At 48.0% G+C, this 23,917-nt stretch overlaps 2 protein-coding genes and 1 pseudogene across 3 annotated transcripts; 1 reads left to right on the forward strand and 2 right to left on the reverse strand.

The window, feature by feature from the left end:
• Positions 1–455: 455 nt before the first annotated feature.
• On the forward strand, positions 456–9,374 carry ERICH6 (glutamate rich 6). Of its 2 annotated transcripts, XM_052804929.1 has the most exons (11): positions 456–580; positions 2,769–2,815; positions 2,918–3,034; positions 4,290–4,391; positions 4,469–4,626; positions 5,621–5,688; positions 6,537–6,698; positions 6,846–6,927; positions 7,990–8,142; positions 8,424–8,655; positions 9,111–9,374. In XM_052804929.1, the coding sequence occupies exons 1-11, from the start codon at positions 469–471 to the stop codon at positions 9,372–9,374; spliced, it is 1,497 nt and encodes a 498-aa protein (XP_052660889.1). In that variant the 5' UTR covers positions 456–468. The 2 variants fall into 2 exon arrangements, with proteins under 2 accessions (XP_052660889.1, XP_052660890.1); XM_052804930.1 differs by lacking the exon at positions 2,918–3,034.
• A 614-nt stretch (positions 9,375–9,988) lies between these two features.
• LOC128149580 (glucose-dependent insulinotropic receptor-like) lies at positions 9,989–11,459 on the reverse strand (annotated as a pseudogene).
• Positions 11,460–14,989: 3,530 nt separating this feature from the next.
• Positions 14,990–23,749, reverse strand: SELENOT (selenoprotein T). The gene is made up of 6 exons (XM_052804933.1): positions 23,548–23,749; positions 22,022–22,132; positions 20,800–20,926; positions 19,231–19,318; positions 17,601–17,752; positions 14,990–15,722 (listed from the first exon to the last, which is right to left on the reverse strand). The coding sequence occupies exons 1-5, from the start codon at positions 23,685–23,687 to the stop codon at positions 17,628–17,630; spliced, it is 591 nt and encodes a 196-aa protein (XP_052660893.1). The 5' UTR covers positions 23,688–23,749; the 3' UTR covers positions 14,990–15,722; positions 17,601–17,627.
• Between the last annotated feature and the right edge of the window lie 168 nt (positions 23,750–23,917).

Consider the following 23,917-nt stretch of genomic DNA (forward strand, 5'->3'; position numbering starts at 1 on the left):
CGGGCCGGGCCGGCGGGACAGCGCGGTTTCTCTGCGCCTCCCGGCGGCGCGGGCGTTCCCGCCGCCCTCGGCTCTCTGAGGAGAGACCGGGCGGGTCGGTAGCGCCGGCCGCGGGGAGAACCCGAGGTACGGGAGGTTCCCCCGGCCGGCACGCAGCTCCCTGCCCTTCTCGGGGACGCTCCGAGCATCGCACGTACCGAGCCCGTCCCCCGGCAGACGGCGGTGCTGAAGGGACGGGCTGCTGCCGCCCCGGGCAGCCGCCGCCCCGGGCAGCCGTCCGGCGGGATCGCGGCGGGCCAGGCGTTCAGCCGCGGCAGCGAAACTGCGGGCAAGCCCCACCGAGCGTATCATCTCAAGCGCTCGGATTTTTAGCGAGATACGTCTGGAAGAGCCTCCTTCCTTAGTACAAGCGTCAAGGGCAACGCTGGGCGTGACTAACAGGTGGGTTTGTGCCTTCCGTTAAGGGAAATGGAGGCGTCGGGCAGCGTTGAACCCATCGCGGCGCAGGAGCTGCCAGGAATTTCGGCGTCGGTGCAGACAGAAGCTAGCTGGCTTCATGAACACGCCCACAGAAAATCAAGTAAGAAACAGCCTTGTTCAAGAAAGAGGTTGCTCACTTGTACTGTCATTCACTCAAGCTGCCTCGTACCCCACCGTCCTTCGTAGAAGGCGCGTGACTTTGCAATTTCCCAGACATGCGTTTGCAAAGTGGCAGCAGACCCGGGAGCGGCCCCCAGGAATCCCCCTCTGCGGTCCCCTCGTTAACCTCTCTGCAGAGCCACTTCGAAATGAACCTCTGGGTCCCCGTTAAGCATGCGGGAACGCTCTGCCAGCCAGCAGGCGTAGGAATGCTCAGCAGATGGCAGAAATAGCGTATTGTATTCCTGTGAGAGGTACTGGCAAAGCCTCTAAGGAGAGCTGAAAATAATCAACCTTTTTTCTCCTTCTGCTCGGCTGAGTCATCCCGGCACGTGACCGAGTAACCAGCTCCTTGGCTTGCTCGCTGCAGTACAGCGTTGTACCTTAGCATGCAGCATATTAGTGGTAGTTGCTGCCTGATCCCATCCCTTTTGGGCACCACATCAAACAGCCTTTGTGCTTCATTTTCAGTGCCAGGCAGCTCTCCTCTGTAGGAGAATGTCTCCCGCATCTCACGTGCCTCTGAGAGCAGGAGGAGTGATCTGGGCCACAAAACACAGCGCACCAGCTGAAAGTACTGGGGAAAGTTGTATGCAGACCTATCGCAATAGAAAGGGGGCATGCACAGCCCACAACAGATAAACAGTGCTCTCTTTGTTTGGAAATGCACTGTGAACATGTTTGCAGGAGAAAAACAGTGTAGGCTTTGTACTTTAGTTGGAGCTTCACGAGTCCTTGGGATGACTATCACTGTAATGATCAAAGTACAGCATAACCAAACTTGTGCCAGCAGTAAATCATCTACCTGGGTTTGGATGCAGCAGCGGTAGGTAGATAGAGATGATACAGAAGCTGCAAAGCCCATTAGAGAGGACAGAGTAAGGTACCAGGCGTCCCTGTGTCCCTCGGTGCCACGGTGCACCCAGAGCCGTGCCCCAGCTGCACAGCTCCACTGGTGCATTTTGCACTCCCTGAAGTCACTTCTTCTCAGGCAGGGTTTGTGATCGGTTACTCTCTGTGACACAGCTTGATTGCAGAGGGCGATAACTACACGTCTTTGTACTGCAATTTAAAAAGACAAAGTTCAAGGAAACCAGCAGCCACATCATTCAGCCTTCTAAAAGCATAAGCAACTCCCATAGCATCGCTTTCTGCCACTTTCTGCTTTTCCTCCTGTGTGGGTGCATTCACTTCCAGGCGCCTGCCCAAGCTGTGGTTCCCACTGCAGGCCTGGGAGCTGGGTGTTGACCTGGGGCTGTCGTGATTTTTACCCCTTCCTTTTTAAATGCCTGTCCTGATTTTTTCATACTTTCCAAAGAGGAGGACTTAGAAAGGGTTTGGTATTTCAGCCTGCCCAGAGTTTCATCTGGCTGAGTGTTTTCTGGAAAGCAGAACAAGCTTACTTAGAAGGGCCAGACAAATTGGGTGGCAGCAAGGGAAACTGAAATTCAAGATTAAAAGAACAAGGAATGTGTTTAGTTTGCCTGAAGGGGAGGCTATGGCAGCTGGCATGGTGGCCATGTCGATGTTCAAATAGAAGGTGACATATGGGACAGCACACAGTTGTGCACCTGAGGCAGCTGGATGTCGGTAGCACTGCCTGCCGAGAGGGAACCTGGGACTGCCGAGGACAGTGATAGACACTCAGTCATCTGAGACGTCTCCTGTTGCCTCAAAGGCTAAAAAACCCTTCGTTGCACTCACGCAGCATGGACTGCACTTGGAAATGAGAAAAAGCTTCAATCATCTCTACAGCTCTTTCTTCTTAGGACAAGAGAGGCTGGAAATGCTTTAGAGGATAATGTAATATTAGATTAGTGCTACAAGTCACTGACCCTAAGCAATAAGCCGTCTCCATGACTTCAGTGGAATGATTTTGTAAAGCCCTGATCCAATGTCAGTGCCCAGTTCCAGTCCCTCAGGCATTTGGGAAGGGTTGCACACAGATCCAGAGCTGCCCTTCTGAAAGCGTAGGAGCAAGTCTGGCAAGAAGGTCTTGGGCAGCCAATGTGGTTGGTGAGAAAAGGCTGGCATGCTGAAAAAGGAACAAACAAATGTGTCTAGAAGATAAGCTTTCCGAGAACACAGCACTGCTGTTCAGTAATTCTCATTATCGCTATTCCTTGCAGCCCTGTCAGAAGAGTTCAGCAGCTTGGATGTTTTGTGTGACATGGAGGTAAGGACTCACCCAGGTTGCATATATACGTTTTATGCTTAATGGTTTTACCTCTGAACAAAGATATGACTCCACATTGCTTTTGGTATTTTCCACTTTGAGTTCAAAGAAGATTTTGTGAACCTGTTCAAGAAATCACTGTGCATGCTCCCCTCCGTTGGCCTGCCTACCCTCCTGGCCTACAGACCCGAATTGTCACGAGAAAACATACAGATTGAGGTGAGCCAGTGGTGGGTGTTCCCTACTGTGTGGCTTTTTTAGTTTATTTTAATTCCTACGATTGCCACGCAGGAAAAGTAATAATAATGCCCTTTGCCAAACTAGCGCAGGAGTTCCTTTATGAAAGGGTTTTTCTTCTGTGAGGCTGTTGAAATGATGCTTGTTGTGCACTCCTAAACAGCAAGAGGCTGTGCAACTCCTCTCACCACCACTACATCCTATGTTGAGAATTGCCTAGCAGAAGATTCTGCCCTTTGGCTAAAACAGAGGTACAAAATTTATATAAATACTAGGCATACAGTCAAAGAATACAAGCTGGGCATAGAGTTCTCTGTAATCCTTAGCAGAGTAAAGTCATCAGAGAGAGTTAATCTTACGCGTGAGGTGGGGACAAGGGAATTTCCAGGAACTACGCTCCAGAGAAGTCAAGTATTTCAAATTAGTATGTTCAGAAAAGGGTTTGAATGAAAGTGCTAAACACGTAGTATAGTAAATGAAGTGTAAGTGAAGCACACCAGCTAAGCAGCCCCAGAGCAAGTACCCTTCACCCCTTGCTGCTGTGGCTGGGTGGCTGCTGTCTCTCCGAGGAGCGCTGAGCTCGGTGTGCTGCCCTGGGGAGCAGAGGCATTAGACACGAAATTCAGCAGCGTACTCTTGGCAGCTGCATCTTCTACAACTCAGCTTCAAAATGTGTTTTCAAAAAATAGATATTTCTTTCAGAATATCTAGTACCCGTCCTCAAAATATATCCTGCAGCAGCCCTGATTTGCATCTGGTCAAATATGCTCAGCTCTTTTGTCAACAAATCTGCTGGTGGTTCCTCATGAAATTTCCCACAGATTTTCCTATGATGAACAGTGCAACAATCTGGGCACTTTTTCTCTTCGAAGCCCCAAGCAATGTATTTGCAAGGGTTAATGCACTGGAGTACTCAACTATAGCGTTCTGCATGCTCTGAAGCATTCCCTTGGAAGAAACGGGTCTCATAAATGCTACAGTAATTCTATTTCTTTGAGGGGTTTTATTTATTTATTTACTACAGATTGGCTTTTGGTTTTGGTGGTTTCCTGAACCTAATGTGTTGAGTTAAACCGTTCCACGGTATCACAGACACAGATCTGTTTTAACTGCTCTTATGCACTTTATAACATTGCATTTTGAGCAGAGCCCTCTTTCCCCAAGATAAAACAAGGATTTGCATGCTGATACCGTATTTCTGTCCTCCCCTTGTTCTCTCTCCCCACCTCCACTTCAGACAGAGGAGGACTCTGCTCCGAGGTGCGAGTACTGTGGCAGTCTGCTGAAGCCGTTCCCTTCCGTCGAAGGCGTTTGCCCACCGTCACAGGATTATGAATCAGTAAGCTGGCGGGAAAGATTAACAGAGGTTTGCTGTGGAAAGGCCCGCTCTCATGGCACCGCTCGTCTGCCTTTCAGAAATTCTGCTGCGAGCGTAATCAAGACCTCTACGAGTTCATCGTAAATGAGAGGAAGAACCACGAAGGTGCCTGGAGTGTTCCCATTGCTGTTGGGCCCCACGAATCCCACGGCACTGAAGCCGACAGGCTGCTGTCAAAGGAGAGAGCGTACCAGAGGTACCATGAAGTGACTACAGGGAGAACTGGGGATCAGGTCTGTATGAGGAACAACAGGCGACTCCGGAGGGAAAAGAAGCATTAAGAAAATGAAACTGCAGCAAGAGGGAATGAAAGAAGAAAAAAATTTGCTTTAGGCAGCACAAGTTCATATTCTATCTAAACCCTCTTGGCTCTTCTCTCATCAGGCTGTATTAGAAGGTGGCGAGGTACATGCTAGGTAAAGCATTAATTCTGCTGCTGACAGACATAACACCTAGAGACAGGTAGAGCCAAAACCAAATTGCAGCTGTGGGAGGGTCTAGCTTTTACCTCAGGTGCTGAAACAATTTGTATTTCTCAATTTTGCTGCATAAACTGTGACATGCATTTGGATTCCAATTTCCAGAGTCATGAGAACTCTGCGAGTTTGACTTCTGCTGGGCTGTTTAGCAGGAGGCCCAAAGCTTATACAAATATCTAAGCCTATGGCATAGACATAAAGAAAAGTAAATCAGCATACCTGGAAGTAAACCGTTAGTTTCCTTGAAGATCCTTTGCAGACTGATGATGCGAGTACCTCATATTATGTACAGAGCATAAACCAAAGCCATTGTCAGACACTGTCAAATTTATAGGAAGCTAGATAAGAAGAACAGTGAAAATATTCTTGGAGATTAGCTGTTTTCTTGATCTTGTGGGCAGCTCTCCTTCTCTTTTACATAAAATCTTGATACAAAATCCACTACAATGTTTAGCTCTGCTGTCAGTAGAGCTGATGCTATTGCAATTGCAGAGTCTGTTCACTGAAATCTCTGTATGGGAGCAATTCCTTTTTGCTGAGATTATTATTATTTTGGTGAGATTCCGTTGCCTCTAACTGTTATTTGCAATTATGAGAGCGGAGAGAAAAACAGGTTCAAAAACTTGTGTTCCTACAGCAAGGATATCCAGTACTTCTAGCTTTCAAAACAGGATATATGAAATGTATATCAGGAACACTTTCATTTTCCAGGCAGCAGGAGAGACAAATGGCCAGACAGTTAGCTTTCCTGGCAGCAGAGGCGACGAGTGTAGCTGAATGTGAGTTTGCATTTCCTTATGTATTTATTTGTCTATTTATTACAACAATGAATTGAATGGAATTGCTTGTCTCTAATGCTCTCTAACTGAACAGGAGGATTTATACAGCAACATGTTAGTTCATTGTCAAGTGTGCAATCCCATTAAATTAGATACTGCCATATTAAATAATCCCTCACATGAAAAAACAAAAGCAGTTACATTCCCATTGCACAGAGAGGATCTCCTTGCTGTGACTTTCAGTATTTATATCTGAACATTTCAGCTGAGAGGCACAGAAATTGACCTTAGAGAATAGTAAGTTGGCAAAGCCAAGCCCTTGGAAGGTAGGAACTGCCAGCATTAGGGTGATCAACTTTTTGCCTAATCAGGTGAATACTCCACTAATTCCTAGCCCAGGCTGTGGATGACTGAGCAGCCCTTTGGATCTAGCTATAAAATCAAAGGCATTTTGACTAAGAACAGATGAACTAGGTTTACGATATGGGCATATTTTCACAGAGGATGGCAGGGCACTGAGGCTTTTGCAGCACCAAGGATTTCAGCACGTCAGTCCTCCAGAGCATGGAGCTGTGAATGCTATCCAAAAAAAAGTCATTCTTTACTCACACAGATATGTATGTATACATAATTGAAAAAACTACAATCCTGTTCTCTGAAATAGCTGAACACTTTGGACTGTCCTTGTTAGATAGAAAATACCGCAAGACAGACTCCCAGGATGGAGCATTTCAGCCAGAAATTCTCACTCCCCCAAGTTACAGCCTCCCTGCAGAGGTGCCAGGCAGCCCCGACATTGACGCTGCCAGCCCTACCCGATGCAGACAAACCCTCCCTTTGCTCTCTAGGTTCAAATCAAGCTGGCACAATTTCCTACCTGCTTTCTCGGGAGCCCCCATCACCAAAGGGCCGGACGCTGGTGCCTGGTGGGAAAGCAGCAGAGCCCGAGGAGGATCCCGTCTCCGACAGCGTCACCTGCTGCAATTTTACCCTTGTGGGTGGAAAGGCAAGTAGCTGCTGCCTGATGGTGATGGGCTGTGCCTCGGCCGTGTCCACACTCCGGAGCGGCTGGAGCCTGGCACCTGCCTGTCTTTAAAGGGCAGCTGGTGCAGGACTGCTCTCATCCATTTTATCATTTCTTTTCGAATCTTAGGTAGTGAAGAATGAACTGTTGGAAAAGTACTACAAACATGGAGGGAAATTCCTTACCATGCTTCCAGATGGAACAGCACAGTTATTGTATCCTTTACGGGATTCACTTGCCTGCATTAGTCCAGGGTTGTAACTGTAATTTTAAGTGTGTTCTAGTCTGCTTTATCACCGAATAACCTGGTCCACCACTCACTCTCGCTTTCACAGTCTGAAAAAAAGCAGTAGGGAAACTGCTTCCATAGCTCTTGGTCTGAAGTTTTTCAGATCAGCCAGTAGCTTTGATGAGGGACAGGCACTTGTGTCTTTAAAACCCAGCTTAAGAAATGCGCTAGCCCAGTGTTCGGACACTCTCCCAAGCTCTGGCCACCCGTGGAAGGGCTCTGCTGGCTGAGTGGGCTCCGAAAGTGCTCAGCCCCAACAAACCAGCACAATGTTTCCGACCAGCACTGGTGTGGGGCTGACGTCTCTGTCTGGCACGTAGGAGCATGTAAGAGGTGCACAGACAAACTGAAGTTACCAGTGTAACTAAGAGTACTGTCTGAAGAAATAAAAACATGGCAGTTTCACCAAAGGACCCCATAGCTTTCAGGCTGCCTTTGCTATTATTTAAGCCGTAACACTTTAAGTCACCCACATTATTTTTCCTTACTGTGAGACACAAAATACCTGCTGTTTGGATATGTTCAACTCAGGTTTAAGGGCCAAGGGCCTTTTTTTCCCCCTGGTTGGTTGTTTTTTTCCTCTGGGAGAATAATACCTCTCCCTGTTTTCTCTGCTGTCATCCAAGTTGAGTATTTTGATCACTTCACTTTGCTAGGCTTCTACAATCGTAAGCATTGTCCAAGAACATGTCTTTAAAATAAATTTGCTAAGTGGTTCTGCCTGGGTTATTGGTTAGAAAACAACAAAAATGTATTCCATATCTCTAACAGCTCTTTTGTCAGTGTACACAGAATACTTCAATGTAGGAGAAAAGCACTGGCAGTGTCCCAGGTAACACTGGCAGCACACCACCATTCCGCCTTTAACACAGGGATCTAGGTAATATGTCAATTTTTATACTCCAAACTAGCACTCTGAAATACTTAGTATGTAATAATAGACAAACCAGACAAAAAAGGGGGTTATGAACACCTTATCTGATGACAGCTATCCATCTGGAAATCTGGCAATCATTGTTGTACGAGAGAAGAAATGGCTTACTTGCATAGTACAGGAAGACAAGCTGAGTAACGTCAAAATACAAGCAGTATTTAAGTCCAATGGCAGAAGTACTTGCTATTATCCAAATGGAGCTGTGTGGTATGTTCACGTTAGTCAGAGCAGTTTTGCTTTCCACTGTGCCTTTTAAATTTCAAAGGTCATAAAGGGTATTTTTAACAGCATTCAAAAATTAAGACAAATACAGCAGCTCATGAACCCTGCTTTGGGTGCCTCCCAGAAGAGCAAGGCTACCCCAGCTGTGTCTTGAGATGGGGGTTAGATCCCAAACTAGCTGTGCCTCGGTCCCATCCCTCTGGGGAAGGAGGGACATAGGCTGTGGGTGCTGCAGGGTTCAGAGCTTTGATTTTCCTCTCTTTTAGGATAAACATGAGTATTCAGGGAGGGCAGTATTTGGACCAAGCAGGCAGCAGGGTGAGAAGGTGGACGTGGCCAAACAGCGTCATGTCATCAGGACCCCATGTCCCGCTGAGCCCCATCTTCATCTCCCTGAACTGGCACGTGGGGGTCAGGATCCTAGGCCAGGACAAGATCACTGTTTCCTTCCTCGCCATGGGGCAACAAGCAAAATTCAGCGTGGGAACTAAAGTGCAGGTATTTCTCAAGCACACAGGCAGCTCCACAGAAAGCCGCTCCCCACAGCAGGAGTGGGGCGGCCAGGGAAGCTCCCATCCGTAGGGAAGAACGCTCATCCCACAGTGGGTACTCCCTATGTTGCCCCATGGTCCTGCCCCCCAAAATAGCAAACAGTGGAGGTGTACCAGTGCTCAGTCCCATGCAGACAGGGGACTCAGCAGCCCTGGCAGCCCTGGCTCTCTGCAAGGGGCTGCAGAGTGCAGGAAGCACTCCCGCGCCGGTCCCCAGTGTCCCTGGCTGCATCCCCAAGGGACACCCGGGCTCTGCCATGGGGAGGAGAGCCGTGATCCATGGGGGCAGGGTGCGTGGCGGCTCCCTTCCTCCACAGGGGCAGGTTTATCTGCTGGGGAGAGACCAAAGCCCCATCCCGCAATGCTGCGGCTCTGCTGACAGAGTTCGCCTCTGCTCCCCAGGTCAGCGACATCGGCCGGCTGCCTCCCCCTACCTGGCTGGGCGAAGATGAGCTCCTGCTGCTTGCCTTCAGGGTGAGGATTCTGCGGCTCTTCGACAGACTGCGTGGATGCTTAAACTTTCCTTCTAACGAGCAATGGGACAAAATTAAGCCTCCGGCTTACCTTGTCACACAGACTTTAAAGATCTTACAGCTTTGCACAACTTCTGACATAAGCGATGAGCTACGCAGCTCGGTCAGGGCAATAGTAAATGCTCAAGTCTGATCAGCACATGTGTGGTGTGAACGCAAAAGGAGCCAGGGATGCTCCCTGACACTGCAGCGCTTGCGCACACACACTCAGCAAGGTTCCACCTGCAGCCCTGCCATGGCATGGAGCAAAGGGCAGCCCGTGGCTGTTCTGCATGGCCCCTCTCCCGGGGCTCTCCCACCCCAAGGGGGACTTCCTCAGCATGAGCAGGGCTGTGGGGCAGGTAGTACCAGACCACATTTTCTTGTTAGCCCACAGTGAAGTGCAGCTTGGCCATGGAGGCACAAAGAAGAGCTTTGCTCGGGGCAGAGTGAATCCGTGCTTGATGTCGGTGCGTTGCTCCTAAGCAATCTCCCTTATGTCTCCCAGCAGAAACCAGCCCAGGCTGACCAGTTGTTTCAGCCCATGGACGTGGCACAAAGATAAAAGCAAACAGAGCACAGCTAAGTCATAGCCTGTGACAGGTATATGGGGAGGAGGCATTTGCTCAGAAGTCACCCACGCAGGCACCGCTCTGTACAACCAGCGGCTTCTGCCAAGGACATGGCACCAGCGGGATGCCCAGACTTCCCTGACGTGAGCGCTGGATGGCAGCTCAGCCTGCTACAGGTACGAGACACAGCAGTTCTCCACGCAGAGAGAGGGACAAAAGCCCACAGTTTGTCCAAAGCAATCAAAGGTCTCTATCTTGGCGACATTTGTGTGGATGCCAGGGACAGAAGGCTGTTACGGACAGCAGAGAGTGTGGACGAGACGCAGCCTCTTGGCAGGAGCTCATAAATGGCTGATGCAGCAGGAAGGCTCTGCTGTACCGGGTACCCTGCGTTTCCCTCCTGCCATGGGCACGGTGGCCACGGGAGCAGCATGGGCGGAGGTGGTAGGGCACAGACCTCTCATGAACCAGATGCCTGAGGCTGGCCCCCACCCCAGCTCCCAACAGTTCAGCCATTTGAGGCCAGGGGCTTCACCTGGCCCTTCATCCTGCACCTGAGCAGCTTTGCGAGGTGGCTCTGGATGTCTTTGCTGTACAGGGCGTTGATGAGGGAGTTGGTCTCACCCAGCAGGAATAAGATGTCCTTGAGCAGGCCGGCCAGGTCGCAGGAGCTGCAGGCAGCCTCCACGGTGCCCCCCACCAGGTAGGGACCCCAGGAGAGGCTGAAGCCAACGAGGACAATGAGCACAGTACACAGCACTTTGAAGTGGTGCAGGTGGGTGTGGAGAGGCCCTGCCCGGGCGCAGGCGTGCTGGAGCCGCGTGTGCTGCACGTAGGCAATGCTGCCCACCAAGACCTGCAGGCACACCAGCACCGGCAAGGACAGAGCAAAGACGCCGAAGCAGATCACATAGAGGCGCTCGCTCTTGGCCACGCACAGAAGCCCGCAGTAACTGGTGTAGTTGCCTCGCTGGAGGGAGGGCAAGATCAGAGGCAAGTGCCCGAAAAGGAAGGATGGAGCCAATGCAAGACGTCACGCTCATGGCGATGTGGTCAAACTCCCCGTTGAGGATGTCGACCAGCGCCTCGGCAATGCACATCACACCCACCAGCAGGTCAGCAGCGGCCAGGTTGAGGATGTAGGCGTCGCTGGTGCCTGGCTGCTTCCTCATCAGCTAGTAGACGGCCACGATCACCAGCAGGTCGGCTGGCAGGATGAGGCAGCCCAGGAGGGAGTGCGACACCATGTACAGGAGGTTGACCATCTTCCCTGGTGAGAAGGGTTGAAAAAGATGTCCAGGAAAACTTGGCACCAGTGCAGAAAAACCCCACCACGAGGAGACTTGTGGCTGAGCTGGAGGGATGGGACAGAAGTGCCTCAGACCCTCCAGCTGCAGCCCAAAGCCAGAAGCACCTAAGTCACTCCTTTAAGGGGCACTTTGTCCACCCCAGGAGACCTCCAGGACCTTCCCAGCTGCTATGAGTCTCCGGTGGTTTTTCCAGGGCTCTTGGCCTCCCTCCTACCCATCCAATTTTGCTCTGCGCCTGCAGGGGTGCTCTGAGATGCAGAAGAGCCAGAGCCCTCGCCTGCACTCAGCACGAACTGTCACAAAGTGAACACACCCAGGGCAGGAGCTCACCGCCCGGGCGCTGGCTGGGTCGGCCGGCTCCTGAGCACGCCTGTGACGCAGAGCGATAAGGAGCAACTTTGCCAAACAAAACCGAGACAAGCAGTCAGCAAGGATGGGAATGCGGGCAGTCAGTGCTCCTCCCAGCGAGCCAGCACCATCCCCTCCCAGCACAGCGCCCACAGACAGGCAGCCAACACACCAGCTTCCTTGGGGCACTGCCTCTTGGCAACAGGGACGTGTGGGGCCAAAGGAGTACCTGCTGCGCCAGGACACCGTGCTGGGCAATGCACGGCCGACAGCCCAAGCTGCCGCATACGGCATCTGATACGGGGACACCTTGCAGCCTCCAGACCCCGCTCATGGATGGGAGCACATGGAGAAGGAGGAATGGCAAAGGAAGCACCACCTCCTTGGGCTCCGGGCAGCCTGTCCATACAGCCAGGGCATGGCCAGGCAGCGCTGCCCTGGTCGGTGCAGAAAACCCTGGAGGTTGGTCTGCTAAGGCCATGGGAAATAAGGACACATTGGAAAACCAGGGGAGCAAGGCAATGCTTGGAGGGTTCCTCACTGTCCCATCTTTTAACAGGTTCTCCTGGCCACAGGTCAGCAAACACATATGAAATGAGCTTTTACACTATACAGCTGCAACCGCAACACTAGTAGGAAGTTGCACAGTAAATGAATCCCAAAAAATTAAATCCAATTTTTGTCAAATTAGGCTCTGGATAAACATACTATATTCATTAAGTTCACATTTGTTACAGATTTGGAATTTAAGTCTACCAGTCCAAGACAGGCAGTACTTGCAAGTTCTTGTTACTGAGCTGCATGATGGCTCTGCTAATAGCACCACAAACACCACTTGCAAGGGGCTCGTGCCATGCCGTCGTAGCCAGGCAGCCACGCACAGTGCCTGCCAGCCTCTGCCGCCTCGAGAAACACCCCATCCCCAGGAGAGCGGCAGTGGAGGGGACTGCTCCTGCCCGCGAGCCTGGGCTCACGCTGGTCTCATCACAGGGGTGTCAGTCGGGTGCAGAGCCCTTGGGAAAGGGTAGAAACTGGATGCTCAACGGAGTAACTGAGGTTTAAATCCACTCCAAAGCCTGTAACACAGTCCACTGGGCAAAATCACATACTAAAATTACCAGAAGTGGTGGGGCATCAGAACGCTCCCACCGCCAGCTGCCCCTCACCTCTCCATTCCCAGGCAATTTCAGAGCTTTCCCCAGAGACGGAGCAACGGACCGTCCCCCCACGACGCAGGGCCCAAGGCAGAGCAGCATCCTGCTGCTGCACAGCCCAGCTCCTGTGAAACTCCGCAGGCTCGGGCACGGTGGCCTGGGTGAAAATTGATTAGATTAGGTGTCTTCTAGATTCTAAATCTTTGATTTAGAAAGATGAAGATCACACCTGGGAGTTTGATTTTGACCTGTTATGCCATTGTAATTTCAATTTTTAGCAGGGTTACGTCTGATTTACGCCAGCACGAAGTAAGACTTGAACACAGATCTCCGCTGCAAATGGCTTACATGTAACGGCCCCTTTTTCTGCTCTCACAGCAGGAAACGCGAGACCCATTTTTTGTCCTTCCCTAGTCTGCACCCAGCTCACAGCAACTCCACCAGACCTGTATCATCTATCCTTGTGCTTAACAAGCCATGATCAACAAGCTTGAATCTGCCCCTCAGATCTATTCTTTAATATCCATTTTGCACATGGGTGAAATCAATCAAGTGTTCAAACAGGGCTTTTTTAGATAAATGGGTCTTTACACCTTCATGTTAAAATTAGAAATTAGCATTGGGCAGGAGGGGAAAGCAAAAAACTGCAATTTTAACACCAGGACGACACACGGGTATCTGGGCTTCCTGCTGACCCCAGCAATGCCGCTTGTCCTTCTCTGCAAAAGACAGACACGTTTAATAAGATGATTCAAGGAGAAACCCTTTCAGATTGCTGAATACACAGAAAGCACAGAGAGCCCAGAAAGCCCCATGCTGAGTGCTTCTGGAGGCCAGGAGGCTAGAGAAGGTGAAGGGGATGCGGTGTATGCTGGCCCTGGAGCCTGTCCCCCTGGGCACTGCTGGAGGCAGGATTCCAGGCTCAGGACCCCTGTGAGCCAAAACTGCCCAGCTGGGCTTAAACTTGACATTAATAAGCACTGATTTCAGACCAGAACAAGTTCTCCTGGTTAAAGCACCACAAATACCAAGCCATCAGCTGGCCTTTAGCAACTGGTTTACAGGAAGGCTGGCAGGTATCACTGGCTTTAATGACCGTCAAGGTTCTTTATTTCCATTTTATTGTTCCACTTTTTCTGTTTGGAAGCGCTCTATGAATGGGGATCATGGGGCTTGGTCCCACCCATAAAAAGTCTGCTCTGCACACCCTGCAACTCAGAGCAATTACAGATAAGACTGAAACACAGCCCAGCCTGTGCCCACCCAACAGAAAAAGCTTCTGGTGCATTTAAGGGACATCAGCAAAGGTTCTCGCATACCTAACTCCAACATATCAATAAACCATCTTGCTCAGATGGAAGAGAAGGAATATTGGGGGCAGCAAGCAGATCGTGACCAAGTACCACTAGGGTGATGCTGCAAACAGCTCATGGAGAATCTTAGCCTAGCAACACACCCGTGCATTTTTCTAATTTGTCTGAAGTATATAATTAATGAGAAACTAAAACTCTAACCAAAATTTTCTAGTGTGGATAATCTGTTTCAGAAGAAAAGGCCTGAATTACCTAGAGATGATTTCATCACAGAGTCAAAGCAGCCTTGAGGCCATCATGTTTAATGGTTGTGATGAGCGACACCTCTGTAACAACAGGCATCCACTCTTCTCTCAGCTGCATGGACAGAGCTTTCGCTACCTGAAGCATTTCTTACGTCAGTCCCTAAAGCCTTGGGGAGGGTCAAAGACGATTCTTACAAACCGTGACAGCTGCCTTCGTCGCGGCTCTGCAGATTCCCTTCTCATCTGATTTACTGTCCCAACAGACAACATCTCCCTCCCCCTCCAGAGATCATGTTTGGTAAGAAGGATCCAGGAGGTACTTCAGCTGGTTTTACAAGGGGCATGAAACCCTGTAGCTCAGAGCAGGGACAAAAAACAGGGTGGGAGGCAGGTGCTGCTGGAACCGAGCCTCCCTGCACAGGTGCCACAAGCAACAGCCGCTCAGCCATCCAGCCTGGAGCACGCCGCAGTCAGGAGGCATGATGGTGAAGAAGAACCGCAGACCAGAGGCTGCAGCCTGCAGCTCGCACCGACTCGGGAAGCCAGACTGAGGAAAATTCCCAGCCCCTGCAAGAGAACTGCATTTGAGACTTGCCTTTAACCCAGTGACCTTCCCTCGGGACAACAGCAGCCGAACCCTCATCGCAGCTGAACCTGGCAAGCACACGAAGGAAAAGACAAAGCTCTGTGCGTTCCTTCCAGAACATGGAGGTTGTTAGGGGCTTAGACACAACAAACACAAGATTAATGACTTTGGAAAGTAGGCTTTTTATGCGTTTTTTCAATTGCAATTCTAAGAGTATCCATCAGCGACTCAAACAAGGTACTTCACACAGTAAATGAGAACTCTTTATTTAAATTAACTTTCTTGGTTTCTATTTAGGACAGTAGAAAGGCCCAGCTTTTCACCTCTTCAGAATGGTGAAGGAAAAACCTCTTGAGCTGGCCAACACAATTTAAAGAGCAGTCGGTTGTAATTTTTACCGAAGTCACAAAATGATGTAACTACTCTGCATATAATTTTGTTTATATAATTTAGTATATAATGCACTGTTCAACTCTGCCATATACTTTGAAAAATATACAAACCTGCTTTAACCACATTAGAGATATTTGATAGACAGCTGTCAATTACTTAACAGTTTAGGACAGTATCAGACACTCCTATAACTTCATTTTAAACTACAAAAAGAACATAAATTCATATAAAATACAACAGATTAAACAAACTTTTTTTCCGAGGAAAAATTAGATATCAACTCAATCTGCCATTGTGTGAAACATGAATATAAAATAAGTTACAATTAGTAATGCCTGCATTGTTGAGCTATGAACTGGTCGAATGACATCTTAAAAAAACTATACAGTATTATTGCACTCCATGAATGTGCAGTATCTGGAAACACGCCAGCACTGAAAGAGGTCTTTCATTAAGTTTTTTTTCAGGAGGCACAACGTGGCTGCGAGAGAAGCATCCAGTCTGTACTAACAGCGTGCTGTCTTCAGTACAGGCCTTCATGGGTCTGAGCCACGCTGCCTTTGGAAATCACCACTTAATGCCTGGAAATGGAGACACAAGCATTACAGTCGGCAAACACTCCTGCGTTAACGAGCAAGCCATCTCCAACGCTGTCAGAACAGAGAGCCAAGGCATTTTCTGTAAGCTAGGGAGAACAGCAGGCTATGTACGCTTCGGATTATAAAACCTGAATTACAAGCACTGTCTCTTGGGAGGTCATAACTCCAGCAAGAGAGCACTATTATTATTTCATTCTGGGCGACTGCCTGCTAGGATACCATCAGAATGACAATCATTAGCATGAATTTAGATAAGGAGACATGAAAACACAAAGCCACTAAGTCTCACTATCAGACTCTCCTAACCTGTAGCATTACTTCCCACATGGATGCAAATACAACTGAATGGGGTTTTCTGTTGCTGTTTTTCTAAACTCATATCCCATTACATAAAATGTAATGACACAAGAACAGTCTTGGCATGCTTCGTAAGCTTAAAAGTGACATCAATCTACTTTGCAACAGACTACTACCTGAGACCCTCTAAATCCATACATACAGGACGTTGAGCTTCAGCAAGCCCATCTGAAAAGTACAGATAACACCAAAATTTTTGATACTAAGTAATATTTAAAAAATACAAAACAATTTATTTCACAATTAATGTGTTTTTTGCTAAATTACTAGGACAAACCAGACTTAACTGAACAAATGGGACATGCCTGCAGGAATCAAAAGTCAACTGTTCCTCACATTCCCTGCATGAGGACTTTGAGGTAGCAGTCTCTCCGAATTGCTCTCCCTACTTCAGGAAGCCACAGGGGTGTCAGTGGAGGGAGAGATCAATAGGGCAAAAAAGCAGGGTTTGAAGACTGAGCTCTGAAGCAGCGAGAAACAGCAGAGCGAGCCCTGGTTAGGGAGCATGCTTTCCTACAAGGAGTGAGACTGCCTGCAGTGCTTTGACAGAGCTTTGGTTTCTCCAAACATTATGCTCCATGTGCCACGTTCTTGCCTATGTAAATACGAACTTGCAGAAGCCGCATCATATTAAACAGAGCTCCAAAGAAAATCTGTGTTCGAATAGAGCCAGGTCATTAACTGCTACAGCTGGGACCAACTGATCAGTTTAAGTTGGTGAGATGAGTTGCGGGACGTCAGTCAACAGAAATGGCAGCACAGGGTCTGCCAGCTGAGTGGGCTGTCTCTCAGCAAGGTAAAGCCAAGAAACGAGTCTCTCAAACCAAAGCGTTCTTCTGCAAAAAACTGCACCACAGATCACTACTTAAGTGGTCTCCTAAGTGTCAACTGTAAATTTTTGCACCAAGACAGTCTTTTTGTAGCACATCAATGTTCCTATGAAGAACCGTAAGCCAAATGTTTTCAAAGCCACAGGCAACATAGGAACATGGATTTGGTTTGTCATAAAATATATAAGCACGGATGCAAACCCTCTGCTTCTAAGTGTCAAGAGGTATTTGCAAAAGCTTAAAACAGTATAGCACACAGATGGGAGCAAGAAAATGTTCTACTTTCTAAGGTCATGCAATTCAACTAGGTTACAAGTTATAGAGAAATCCTCCGCACACAGACTATTTTAAGGCACACAATGCAGCGTGTTTTCTGATCTCTGCACAATACAGTTCACTAACTTAAGCCTTCTGCACACAGTAACACATCTTTTTCTGCCCAAAGGAATACCAGCTTCCAGTTTCGAAATAGGCAGAACAAACCCCAACCCAAAACCTCCCACCAAAACAGCACCTGTAAAATCATACATGTCAATTTACTTAAAGTCACTAGAGCTGGTTCTCCAGTAAAACACTTTCAAATGAACAAATATATGATTACAATGTTCAATCTGCAACATGCAGTCCTTCACACCCAAGTCAACAGACAGCTGGTGACTGGAAGAAGACTTACAAGAAGTTTCAGTGCTGATAGATGGGGCTATGATCGATGATGAGGCATTGACTCCATGTGCACATTGAGCTTCATTTCGTTATCAAGAATTTCTACAAGCTGCTGCATGGAAGGAAGGTGGCCAGACTCTAGCTTAGACCACACTGGAACATCTACCACAAAACAGAGGGGAGAAAAGCACCATTACATTGACAGTCGGAAAACACGTAGGGCTAGTTTAAACATAAAATTCAAAAGAGCTAGGAAGCTATGCAAGTTAGTACTATTTTATACTGAGGAAAATACCTGATCAACAACGCTTCAACCCTCTAGCTGTACTAAAACCCAGTCCAACTAGGAGAACAAAGAGTCTAATGCTTCCATTTAGAAGTACATCATATGGATTTAGAGGTTCACAATATCCACTGACAGAATGTCTGAAAATACCTTAGTGAGTGGCAGAATACCATACCGAGTTTTTAAACCATTGCTAAAACTTTGAAACTTGTGGGTCTCATTAGTTTTCATCTCACTCTGCCTAACATCTAAGGCTGACCCTCAAAAGTTCTGCTTACCAAGACCTGGCTTGGAAGGTTCCACTGAAAGTAGCTGCAACCATTATTCCATGCCCACCCCACCCCCCTTGAAATATAAAAGGCAGCACAGTCCATAAATACTTTAGGGTAAACACAGTATTAATTTCTGATGTTGACAAATACTTATTGCCTCAAATACCCCTCACTGCTATAGCACTTCATGAACCCACACTGAAAAATACAATTGCTGTCACCTACATAAACCAAAAGCCAGACTGGAACCACATTGTCCCAAAATGCAACAGAGAAACTTACAGAAGTCCAGATGCGACCGTTCACCCCTAGGAAGGCTCTGCTGCCAATTCTAATCAGAGATTTAGGACTAGAAGTGCATAGAGTTCAACTAGTTTGATTCAATACAGTCAGGCTTTAAAAGGTTCTGCAGTATATGACTTGACTTCGAAACTACTGTATTGAAATGCATCCTGCACAACTATAAATTGAGATTATAAAGCACAGAGCTAGATTACATACTTGTACCTAGAGCTTGAAGAATTCTGTACTCCATCAAGCTTACATATTCTTTAAAACTATAAAATTATCTGAAGGCAGAAGGTCCACAGACTCTTAACCTAAAAAATCAGTATTGCTGTCCACTGGTACTGAGAAACTGGGAATAGCAATGGATTCAATAGGATTCCAAGGCTAAACCACGAAACGCGATAGGGAAAGCATCTAATTAACTAGAGAGTATGCTTCCCTAGTTGATTATTTTTTACTTAATGCACATCACATGCAAAGAAAGAACATAATACAGTTACCCCAAGTGACCAAGCATTCCTCTTATAAGTTTTTACATAGCTGTTTTAAAACATATGTAACTGACATCTGTACAGGCTGCTTTATAAAACTTCCATGATTTTCATCATTTATTGTGATATATAACATCTGAAGTTTCAAAATGGATGGCGATTACCGCATGCCATCACATTTTCAAACACACCACATTTCATAACGTCATCCCTCATTGTCCCAACACAACAGCTCTCACCAATCTGTGTGTACACATGCAAACCAATGTGATTAATCCCTTAAACAGAAAGTTCTCAGCTCACCATTCAAAGTTATTTCAAATGCACCTGTTGACATACACTGGTTCTCAATCATGTTGCTCAGGAAGAAGACCATCATACAAGCATAAACCTAGAAGAGAACAGAGAGAATCCCAGATACTTCAGCCATGTGAGCCACAGCTTATTTTACTCACTCTTAATAAGCACTAGAAGTTTACAGGTGTCTTTGAATTCCCCTCTGCAGTTTAGCAAGTAATCTTCTAATCGCACAAACATCTTTCATCCTCTTTTTAAAAAGATTGCGCACATTGCCTTCCCTAGACAGGTATCAAAATAGTTCTGAAATCACCCAACTCACAATCCTGATTCAAACCAAGTTCCATCTTCTCGCTCCTTTCCTCCACAAATCAATGCACATCTTGACAGCCAGTTTGCAGAAGTACATAGCTACAATGCCAAGGGAACACAAACTGTTCCTACATGTTGCCTGCCATTGTCAGAGTAACACTTCAGATCAAAGAACCACAGGCCTAGACACAAACAGCAAAGCAAGTCAAATTGCATTTGTTCACAAGAACTGTCAGCTCTCTAGCATTTCTTCAAGCTAATCATCTGGAATTTTCTGTGTGTATTGGTGCCTCAGGATGAAATGATGCAATCTTCAGCAACACAGCATCTCCCTCCATCACCATCACCTTTATAATTCCCTTTTCATGCACAAGGGCCCATTCACACGGTTACTGCAATACAAAAGAATTTAGCATGGGAGATAGATAGTTGTTTACAGCACCACAGACCACAGACGTACCGCAGGCAGCCTAGCCTGTTAGTGTATTTGGCCCACTTAATTGAACAGGATATATTACAGCTTCTGTACGTTCAAACTGACTGGTGACAGAGACCCACTGCACTGGGTAGCTCAGTTTGAGGATCTGTGCACCAATAAAATAAAAGTTAATGAACTTATTCATTGCTTTTGTAGAATAAATCCAGAATAAATCTGGAATAAGGTTACTATAAATCAGAGGACAACAACATTAATCTCTTAGCACCATCAGTACTGACTCACAGGGATATTCATCCCACAAAGCACAGGCTGTCATGCCTGAGTATGTTCTGCAAAAACACCCACAAAATTTCAACTTGATTTTTCTAACCACCATCTAATTGAGTGCCTAATCTATTAAAAGTCTCATGAAAGCAACAACTGCAAAATAGTTATGAGACAATAGAAGAGGGAAGCTGTAAAGGTAACGCCAACAACACCGGCTTGAAACTCTACTCCTGAGCCCTAAAAAGATTAAAAAAAAAATCTTTTATCATCTTTGTCAGTAATGTTAACCTCACTGCCCCTCTGCAGCATCATCAGCTTCGAAAGAGATGCTGAGAATCAAAGCTGGGTCTGTCAAAAACATGAAGCACTACTATTAAGGATAATTATGCTACTGTTAAATTCTCAAGTGTATTTAGTTATAGAAGCCTAAAGGTTCTGTTAAGGCTGCAGTGTGTGAAAGTTAAAGCAGTAACAATTGTGAAGTACTCCCAGAGCACTCTCATGAAGTCATTCTAAAACTGCTTTTTCAAAATAAAAGAAGAAAGTATGCTCTTTACCTTATTTTCTTGGCCCCACTGCCAGATACTTGGAGCTTGCATGCCAAAGAAAGCAAATGGATCCTTGCCAACGATTATTAAGCCTATTAATACTAGTTTGAAGACAGACAGGAAGGATGCTATGTGCCTATCAAAAGACAACACATAAAAGTGACTTAGAAGGTTCACAGTTACTACTTCACCACTATATAGCTGTAATTCACCTAATTAGCAGCATTTTGATAGTGTACAATCAAGTGTTTCAAAGAAAATACAAAACTTCTCAACCAAGTTTATCTCGCTGTTAAAAACAAACAAAAAAAAGCAACACATACGAACAAACCCACACATCCTCAGAAGGATATCGTGTGCACCACGCATACAGATTTTTTTTTTTCCTAAGCAGACGTCAAATAGAAATTTGCTTTCCACTTATACATGTTTAAACTGGATAATACATTCAGTTTCTTAAAGAAGTTGTTCCATATTATAGAGACATGTCTAATTGACATGCACTACTTCTTTGTAAAGCATTTTCCCAGCAGATGCAGAAAACCCTACAGTTTTTTTCTAAGAATTAAACCTATAGCCAGAGAGCAAATTGACACCGAGGTATTTGATCCTGTAGCATTCTTACCGTTGTAATTATTACAGTAATTAGGTCAAGAAGTGGTTCAGAAGCCACCACAGCACCTATGGCATCACTCTCCAGCATGCACACAATGGTTTAAATAATAGGAATAACACTATTTTCGTTTTGCCTTTTTCCAAATTTCTTTGGGCTTCCTCCCCACCCCTGTAGTTAAGGACACCCTGGTAGTCTCTCCGATGAGGTCAGCTCTCCCCTGACTTAGATGTTAAAAACAAACTCTTCCCTCCTCTGCAGCCTTAACCTATTACAGGAATTTGTCACTAAGGGCATAAGCCTGAGCAACAAAAGTGAGTTTACGTCCAGATACATCATGAAGAAGAGCTGGAAAAATTCACTGTGAAAAGAAGTTAATTATATAATTTATTTCAGATTGGAACACGACAGGCCTCATCATATGGATGTCCAGATGGAAAACTAAGGTGGCTACCTGGAAGGGAGCAGATAACCAAGGTGTATGTAACCATAATGCAAAAACCCCCTTAAGTTCTCATTTTCAATATTATTTAAGTGTAAATGCACATATTCAGAACTCACCATGCTGAGCCTACATATTAGAAAAAAGACAATTCGTACTGCTAGTCATTTGCTTACCTATATATAGGTTGAGGAAGGTAGTTCTCCCCTTCAATTCGGATGTCTGGGTACCGCTGGCTAATAACCCGCATGTACTCCTCAAACACCCGCCTGTAGCCTCAGGAGACACTAAATGCAGACAGACATTGTCACTGAAACTGGAATGCTCTAGGTTAAAGTCGCTGCTAAACTGGCAACACCAGTACTCGCACTGTTCATAATCCATTCAGTTTAAAATAAAACTAGAATTCTTCATGCCAAAGAAAAAAACTGATTTGCTGCTAAGCTACACATCAAAAATCCTGACAGCTGGCTAGGCACTTGGTTTTACACAGATTTGTTTTCACGTACTAGCACAGACACAACGTTTTGGTCAAGTCCACTGAGCAAGGAATTATTTGTTTCCCCCTAAAAAGCCAAGTTAGACAGTCAGCTTAAGTATCACCTTGCCCTGTGTCCAAAAAAAAGAAAAAAGTTTCACACAATGCCGTTTTAATTCCTCACTAGTCAAATTTAACCCTCTCTGGGACTGCCGACAGACAGGTAACATCGCTCCCAGGTATTTCTCGACACGGGTGACCAGAGTAACCACAGAAGAGTGAAGTATTACAGAGCTGTACTTTGACTTCTACCAGCTGCCTCTGTAATAATCGAAATAAAAATTACCCAGCCCCAGCCTACCGCAAAAGAAATCAAACAAAGCACTTTCTCCCGAGGCTTTGGCGGTGCTTCGCAGGTCCGCCTGACACAACCCGGACCAGACTCTGCTCCGGGAACCGCAGCGAACGAACCTTCTCGTTCCTCCACGCCCCGGGGCGGCGGCGGCGGCACCGGTGGGTCCGGCCCGGCCCGGCCGCCCTCGGAGCGCCACGAAAACACGGTGACGGGCGCTGAAGGCTCCTTTTTTTTTTCTTTTTTTCCCCGCAAACAAGCTACATGTGCTAGAACTAGCTCAGCCCTTCCTACTGCTCTTCGGTTTTGCTCCCCGCAGCTGACGCCACCGGTAACGTTCCGAGAACGACGTAAAGGTGCCTGGTCTCCCTGACCGACAGCAACACAGCCGTTAAAAAACCAAACAAACAAACAAAACCGCTCCACTACGGTCTTCGTTAAAACATCAGCTCCTCCTAACTGTAACCCTCAATCACTAAAACGCCTCGTCTTACACCAAAAGGGCCCGGAAACGGCGTTTTTTACCGCGAATCGCCATTTTGCAGAGCCCTTTTCTCTAAGCGCGGCCCGCCGGGCGCCAGCGCCCCACAACCCAGCCCCAGCCCCGGCCCCGACCCCCGCCCCAGGGGAGCCCGCAGCCCCGGCAAGCGAGGGCCGGCACCGCGGGGCCGCGCTCCCGCCGGCCTCCCCCGCCCCAGCCGGGGTCGGGCGGCCCGCGGCCGCTCGCCTTCCGCGGAGGAGAGGAGCGAGCGGAGCCGGAGCCGGCCCTGCCCGGCCGCCACGGCGAGGATGGGGAGGGGGGGAGGGAGGGAGGGGGAAGGGGGGGCAGGCGTCGGCCCGGCCGGCGCCGCCATCTTGCCGGGCGCCCTCACCAGATCTGGAACTTGAGCAGCGGCCCGGTGGCGTAGGCCATGCGCAGCTTCTTGGCCGGCAGGCCGCCCTGCTCCGCCGAGCCGCCGCCCGGCCCCGCCGCCAGCGCCAGGAGCAGCAGCAGCAGCACCGCCGCCCGCATCTCGCCGCTGCCCGCCGCCAGCCGCCGCACCAAGGTCACGCGAGCGCCGCCCCGCTCCGCGCAGGCGCCGGCGGCCACGTGAGGCCGGCCAGGCCCCGCCCCCGCGCCGCCGTCGGGCGGTGGGGGCCGTCCCCGGTTTTCATTAAGCCAACGAGGAGGCGACGGCGGTGAGCGAGCAGCGGAGGCCGGGGTAGGCCCGTCCCTGCCCCGAGGCGGGAGGCCGGTGGGTG

The sequence above is a fragment of the Harpia harpyja genome, chromosome 12 (assembly GCF_026419915.1).
Source record: "Harpia harpyja isolate bHarHar1 chromosome 12, bHarHar1 primary haplotype, whole genome shotgun sequence".
In the NCBI taxonomy this organism is placed as follows: Eukaryota; Metazoa; Chordata; class Aves; order Accipitriformes; family Accipitridae; genus Harpia; species Harpia harpyja.